This window comes from Brachyhypopomus gauderio, chromosome 13, assembly GCF_052324685.1.
Source record: "Brachyhypopomus gauderio isolate BG-103 chromosome 13, BGAUD_0.2, whole genome shotgun sequence".
Lineage (NCBI taxonomy): Eukaryota > Metazoa > Chordata > Actinopteri > Gymnotiformes > Hypopomidae > Brachyhypopomus > Brachyhypopomus gauderio.
The window spans coordinates 10,764,528-10,772,011 of NC_135223.1; the positions used below are offsets into that span (position 1 = coordinate 10,764,528).

Genomic DNA, 7,484 nt, shown 5'->3' on the forward strand with positions numbered 1-7,484 from the left:
CAGCACGTTTTTGACCACCGGGGAAGGCGAGTTGCACTGCTCGGTGTCATTGGGGGAGTTCACCAAAAGGCGGGGTTATGCGCTCCAGGCAGTGTATGAAAGAAATTTTGTTTAGTTATTTTCTTTTTCTTTTGTTTAAAACAGAGAAAACAGATTTTAATTTGAACCAATTTTTAAAATAATAAAAACTCGCGTTCATATTGATTAACTCAATTCGAAAATCGCACTCCCTATTACTAAGTAACAAATAAGAGCTTTGCAGACTCTAATGTGTCAGACTTTAAGAGAGTGAACAATGTAGAGAAAACTAGAAACCTCAGTCACATTTTTCTGAACTGAAAAACAATAATATCCAGTGTTATTTGTTGTAATGCTTGTGAAATACAACACTAGCGACATCTAGTGGTTGCCTCATGTATGACACATCTAAAACTTATAGGTTACTGCGTACGTCAGTCAAACGTGTTTCCGGTGAATATTGCGGGAAAATTGAGTCTCCATACAAGACGAAGTGCGGTAGCTAGCTTTACTCGCTGTATTTGGCAGCTATCCTCTTGCATGAATACATCAGCAAAGTAAGAATTATTAGCCAACAACTTAATTAGAGAATACATTATTCTCCACTGACAGAATGAGGACATTAGAGGAGGTGCAAGCCACACTGCAAACTGCAAAACTGAAGGAAGAAGATTTGCAAGCCGTCACTCACTGTCTCTCATTTGGAAGTAATGTTACGTCCGGAGATTATTGTCTCATGGAGCTTGACGAGACACTTTGTAAACACGTTGAAGCTGGCAAGAGGTGACCCTCTGTCTTACTACATTTCAAATAATACTTGGCTAATATTACTTAGCTGACTAGCTAGCTACCTAGGTAGTTAACGTGAACGTGTAATGTCAGTTCCGTAAATTAGGTTATACTGTTTGTTTTTCAACAGCACAAACAGTAAAGCAGAACGTATTAGTTGTAGCAGCCCCAGCTAGATAACTAATTGAAAAGGAACAGGGCCATGTAGTTAGCTAGAGAACTAACTTTAATGGATCAGAGGGTTTAAACAGATTTTAAGCTTTGCTAAACTATAAATAGTGTATATGCAATAGATCTGATTACTGTTTTTGTTCTGTTCACCAGTCTCATAATCAGAGGTGACAAAGACGAACACGCTATTCTGTGTAGTGAAGACAAGACGTACGACCTGAAAATAGCGGACACGTCTAATTTGCTATTGTTTGTCCCCGGATGTAAGACTCCTGAGCAGCTCTCCGACAGCCCGACACAACCCCAGCTTGTCCACGCACAGGTATCCTAGGTCCAAGCTACGGAGCCCCTAAACAACAGTATGATGCCATGGAGTATCGAGAAAAATAGCATTTCAAACAGCCAAATTAATCTTGGTCATTCCATTTTATTTATTTCTCAAACATCATATAGGCCTAACTGTGTGTGCGGGCCAGCAAAAGAGTCGCATGCTATGAAAAGATAATCAGTTTAGATTATCTTTTGTGTTCAGCCCAGATTATCCATCAGCAATATCTGCGGTCTCTGTTGTCAGATCTGGGGGTGTTCTAACTCTTACTGGGAGCTTAGACGCCAGCGGCCGAAATTAAAGAAAATTAAGAAGCTTCTGATGGAGAGTCCATATGATGGTCCCCCACTGGGCACGCAGCAGGAAGCCCCACAGCAGAAGGTACATCACCGCAAACCACACCTCCTTGCAGACATGGTAGTTTATAATTAATAATTAGACATATCATCAGGTTTCTTGAGATCAGTTCAAATGGTGCTGATTTGCAGTACACTATGGAGGACCTCCTTGGGAGGATACAAGCGAGCAAAGATGAGATCGAGTCCCACCTTCAAACAATTCATGCATGTGAAATTGATGGTAAGTTCATTGTTTAGGATATTGGAGATAAGTGGCTTAAAGCCACAAATGGATCGTTTTTATTTATGCCTGCGTGGTTTTTAAATATTAGATTCATGTTTTTATTTTATTTTTCTTGGCATGTTGCTTTCGTTCCAAAGCCCTGTGAACTATTTCTACACTATGGTGATTATTATTTATTTAGTCATTTGGTCATGCCCACTGTTTTGCAGGATACTGGCGGATGTTGGATTTTGATTATGAGCTGAAGCTTTTGGGTCATGTGACCCAGCTGGTGGATTCAGAGTCGTGGTCTTTCAGCAGGGTCCCCCTCACCGTGTGCCTGGAGGAACTGGCACCCCTGGAGCCCAAGTGAGTGAAGACAGGCACAGCTACAGGGGACAAACTCATCTGTCATTCACACTCTTACTCTTAATACATTTTAGGTCATATTATTTCAGTAAACTTTACAAAATTTAGTTAGCATTACAGGGATATGTTGTAGATTTTGAACCAATTCTCAGGTTTCATTTACAGAGAAATGATAGAGCACTGTCTCAACTGTTTTGGAAGACGCTTCAACACAGAGGGTGAGTAAATGTACTGGGCTCTGCACACAATAACATATCATCATTAGATTTGGGTATCATTCGCATTTTATTGATTCTGATTCTGAGTCAGATTCTGTTTTTTGATTCCCGTTCTTATCGATTCTTATCGATGGTGAAAATGTGCTATAAAGAATATTATTGAGCTATAAAGATTATTATTATCATCTCCTCTCTGAAAGAAACGTCAACTCTTTAAAGACATCTTAGTTATACTGAACAAGGAAGCTAATATCAGGCTAGTGTTTTTTTGCCTGCCTATAGGATGGTGACTTGACAACTGAGAAAGGCTGTAGCCCTTTAACCTTAAATGCTGTCACTTCTCCATTTTCTCTCTGGTTAGTTTTCCCCTCACAAGAACGCTAACAAGAATTGTTGGCTATATCTAATATTGTTAGCGAGGTGCTTGTGCTGTCTGTGTAGCTGGCTAAAGTAGCATTTTGGCTGCAGCTACTATACACGAGAGGATCACAACAAATCTATTTGATGACATTTTACATAACACACCAGTTCAGGCAGATATGTGGTTTCTTACAGGCTTTTTTCACAAATCATGGCTATATGTTGGAAACATAAAGTGCGTTGGCAGTAGCCAATAATACCCAATAATACGGATGCCCAATTTTTGGTAATTTGGAACCATTTTTACAAAGCAGGTTTCGATATCCAACCCTAATCATCGTAGAGCATCTTCTTACCAACAAAGTGTTTCCTTTGATGTGCAGTTTTAGAGCATGTTTGTGCTGAGTTTTGAATTGATTTGCTATCACACCTGTAAGACCGTTTAAGGGCAGTAGTGATCGATTGAAACACTCCTGTCCATCTCTCTCCATCTCTCCCTCCATCATCTCCCGTGATCCTTCATTCAGATGGTGAGATCATGTACGCGCTGGATGAGGAGAAGGTGTGCAGGGCCACAGCTCAGATGCTGCTGCAGAACGCCAACAAATTCAACCTGGCCGAGTTCCAGGAGGTGTGGCATCAGAGTGTGCCTGAGGGCATGAGTACCAGCCTGGACCAGCTCAGAGTGAGACACACACACACACACACACGTATACACTTGCATAAACACACGCTCGCACACATTCAGTAATGTTCTGACTGCTGAAGGGCCTCATGACAGGGTGGTGTCCGTCTGTCTGGCCATCAGGGTTTAGCGCTGGTGGACCGCAGCTCGAGGCCAGAGACCGTCTTCATGCTGCGAGTTGAGGACCTGCCTGAGGACACTCTGGGGCGTTTTAGCGCCCTCTTCAGTATAAGGGAGAAGTGGACGCAGGATGACATCGAGCCCTATATACAGTGAGGAATATCCTATAGCCTGCACCCACCCCCCCGTACCAGAAGCTGAAATCTGATTTGAATTTCCTTTAAGAAAAAAAATACCTCCGGGCTGATTTCATAATCTAGAATGTTCTTTATCTAGAATATTTCCAAATGTACTTTTTGCTTGTGTAGTCCCTCTTTGCCTATCCTATAAAGAAAAAAAGCTAATCCTAACCTGAGGGACATACTTGGTATCTCAGAGAAATGTTTTTTGTCCATTACACAATAGACCATAAGACTTGTCAATGTAACTAATATTGTTATTATTAGTTATAACCACTCAGAATTATCAGAATCAGAATAAGTTTTATTGTCGTACGTTGTACAGGTACAAGCATGAAATTACATTCCCCGGGGACCAGTGTTAAAGCACTGGGAGCCCTGAGTCAGAGAAGCCGCAATAGTATGATTCATGCGCAGCCCTATACTCTTTTATCTACAACCTAAAGAAGCTAACTAGAAAGGACTACTTGATTCAAAGGTGTGACAGAAGGCAACATTAAACTTAATGTTTGGTGGCCTACTTCCTTATCATTGTGTTGTTAGAATGTCCTTAGACAGTAAAATAATGCTTCTCCCTGTAAAAGTCCTTCATGCTTTCGTGTCTTTTTTGTCTTTTTAAATCTGCCCATGCCCTGTGTCTTCTTCAGGGATCTATGTGGGGAGAAGCAAACGGTTGGAGCTCTTCTGACCAAACACGCCCGGTCATCCATGCAGAACGGGAGAAAAGTGTACAACTCCAGAAGGCCTATCGCCAACTAGTGCTTTTTTTTTCACTCTCGTTTGCATTACAGCCTGTCAATGTTTAATTGTTTTTTTTTTTTTTGCCTTTTCACGTCTACTGTGTTTTGTCTGTTTGTTAATGAAATGGAGTGAACAAGTTGCAGCAATTAATTTTGAGAAAAATAAACATGTTTTTATAAAGTGTTGATATGACTTTCATTTTTTGTTGATTGTAATCGTATCTGCATATCAGGTGTATCCTGAAGAAACTATTGTGTCATGAGAGCCAATCATTTTATTGTAATTTCTTGTTGCAACTTCTGATATAAAGGCACCACCTTTATTTATTATATCTTATCAGCTAGTACAGCAAAGACAAAGAAGGAAACGCATTAAGTACACATTGGAATTGGATTAACGCATTTACTTAAAGCTGTGATCCTCTACTGCATTTAATTCCTTGTGAGGTTTGCTTGACACAGAACAACAAGCAAAACTAAACATAAAAAAATAAACATCCACCTCAAAATGCAGAAGTTCCTATTTTTCTAAACTTAGTTCCTACAACATGGGGCAGAACAGTTTCTGTGGGCTCTGGAATGTGTGTGCACATGCCAGAATGATGTTGGATCGAGTGTGAACAGATTGTTGTTATAAAGGTGTTCTTCACTATAGTGGTTATCTGCAGTGATGATCCACAAGCTATAACAATGACATGGATGCTGCATGTGGTGTCAATATGTGTCCCAGACCTTGAATGGACTTTTACACAAATACATTTTCTAAGCTGCATGTGTAAGCTTTCTATCTATAGACAGTAGTAGCAATGTTCAAGAGATGGGTATCGCAGAACAGCTCCTAGTGAAGTCACATGGATTTCACTCATTTAATAAAACATTTTATTACATTATAATACCTCATAGAAACGATATATTTCTGCTATTTGTACTGCTCTCAGCAATACTCAACTGTTGAGAGAATCCTTGGCATTTATTTGAACAACAGTTGCTATAACACTCATCACTACAGGACATACCTATGACAAGCTAATCAAGTGGGTCAAGGCAGCTGACAGCATTAAGAGTGTTAAACAGCCCACAGTGGGATGGACTAACTGTGTGTGGTTCTTACAGTTTGGCTTTTTGCAGTCTGGGCTCTTGTATTCCGGAGCCTCATTTCTTGGGTTGGCCTCAAAATGGACCGGGTGACAGTAACCTTGGAGCTCATCACAAGCCAAGATGATGTACTTCTTCTCTGGGATGACGTTGCGCACGATGCAGTTGTTGTCCACGTAAACGGTGGTGAAGTTGAACTCCTGCTTGCTGATACACAGATCACCGTGGTACACTTTACCCCCAGAGGCTGAGCAGACGTTATCTATGAGATTCTTCAGGGCAAATGGAAGGAACGATTGGACGGGTCGGTGACAGGTACTGATGTTCCTGATAAAGTCCTGCCACTGGTTCTGGTCCAGGGTGGCTGGAGCATCAGAACGTACATGCTTTCTCAAGAAGTCTTCATAAGCCCAGGATTTCTCTGAATGCATGCAGGGGCAGGGGTTGTGTGCCAGGCATTCCTGTTCACTAGCCATGGATGCCCCAAAGCACTGGGTCAGCACAATATATATTAACATGGTGGCCGACACCTGAAAAAGAAATCTCTGAAGCTTCAACTTGTATAATGTGTTACTTCCCACTTTCTAGATGAGTCACAACTCCTTCTTAATTTGCCTTTACACAATGCATATTAAACCATTTTTAAACAGCACACTTTATACAATTCTGCAATACAACTGAAGAAATACTTTACCAGTGTGGAGAGACAGTCTGCAGTTGACTTCTTTGATCTAATCCAAGTGACCATCTAACGACTGCTTTTTTGCCACTTGCTCCTTTCAGTTTCTTATTGAACATATATATTATGGAAGTGATGGTTGGTGTGTAGCACAATGCCGATGGCTGCAGACTTTCAAAGGCACAAAAGCAGAATCCAAAACCAGAGTCAAAACACGGTAGAGCAATGATAGCCCAGCAAAGGGCAAATCCAAAAGAGACAAAGCAGAGAAAAACCAGGTTGAACTAATCAATATACAAACGCTTCCTATATATATATGCTTCCTAGTGAAGCAAAGTCCAGGTATTCATAAAGGTGTGGGAATGAGGAACATGTTTGATTAACTATCAGGGGAGGAGGATCTGGTTAGCCAGTGACGAGGATTCTGGGAATTGGAGTCTCTGGGGTTTGGCTGCATGACACTGGAGTTCTTGAGTTCTTGTGTTTCTTGTAAGCAACTTACTTAAACAGAAGTTAAAGCTACTGATTATATATATATATATATAAAATGGCTGTCCAATTTAGTGTCTTTTTGAAAAGCAAACAAGAAAGCATTTAAAATCTTTATGGTATTTTAACACCATTTCTGCTCCTGTTCTGCTTTTCGTCACTCTCCTAAGAATATGGATGTTATCATTTAACTAGGGCTGTTTGGACCTAGCCCTGGCATGCCTGCTCATGAAAGGCGCCACGTAGTCAAGGATGGATGAACAGTTAAAGATTTGACCAAGTTAAAAGTTAAAAATGGTGACTAATTACTCAGCACTTGAATTAAGTGAAGCAAGCACAGAAGGCCTGAGCTCATGGAAATCTTAAGGCTTATCTAACTTGATAAAAGTCTCAGCCTGTGTGAAAATGTAAGTAAATGATACAGCCACACAGGAGCACAATGCAGTGTAACCTTCAGCAGAAGCCACATCTGACCACCAAAGCCACGGTCTAATTCAGTGATAAATATATATATATATATACTGTAATCAATTTCTGTAGTTTTCACAGCATTATTACTGCAAATGATCAAATTCTTACTGTAGAACCTGTTTACAGCATGTTACTGTAAATCTGCAAAGAATCGTGGTCAAAATTCAGTGGCGGGTGAATTCTACAGTAAATATAATTTTGCTGTGAATCAT

General features: G+C 40.5%; 1 protein-coding gene across 1 annotated transcript; it reads left to right on the top strand.

Annotated features, from left to right (window-relative positions):
• The first annotated feature begins 65 nt into the window (after window positions 1–65).
• On the top strand, window positions 66–4,718 carry dscc1 (DNA replication and sister chromatid cohesion 1). The gene is made up of 9 exons (XM_076970811.1): window positions 66–801; window positions 1,132–1,300; window positions 1,553–1,687; window positions 1,795–1,885; window positions 2,098–2,236; window positions 2,402–2,454; window positions 3,342–3,499; window positions 3,623–3,771; window positions 4,446–4,718. Exons 1-9 carry the CDS (start codon window positions 632–634, stop codon window positions 4,555–4,557), a joined length of 1,176 nt encoding a protein of 391 aa, XP_076826926.1. The 5' UTR covers window positions 66–631; the 3' UTR covers window positions 4,558–4,718.
• The last annotated feature ends 2,766 nt before the right edge of the window (window positions 4,719–7,484 follow it).

What these genes read in the sequence shown, in the direction of transcription:
- dscc1 (XM_076970811.1), top strand. Translation starts at nt 632, where the DNA reads ATGAGGACATTAGAGGAGGTGCAAGCCACACTGCAAACTGCAAAACTG. An exon ending in CACGTTGAAGCTGGCAAGAG is followed by an intron (nt 802 to 1,131) that starts GTGACCCTCTGT and finishes TCTGTTCACCAG; the next exon opens with TCTCATAATCAGAGGTGACA. An exon ending in CCAGCCTGGACCAGCTCAGA is followed by an intron (nt 3,500 to 3,622) that starts GTGAGACACACA and finishes TCTGGCCATCAG; the next exon opens with GGTTTAGCGCTGGTGGACCG.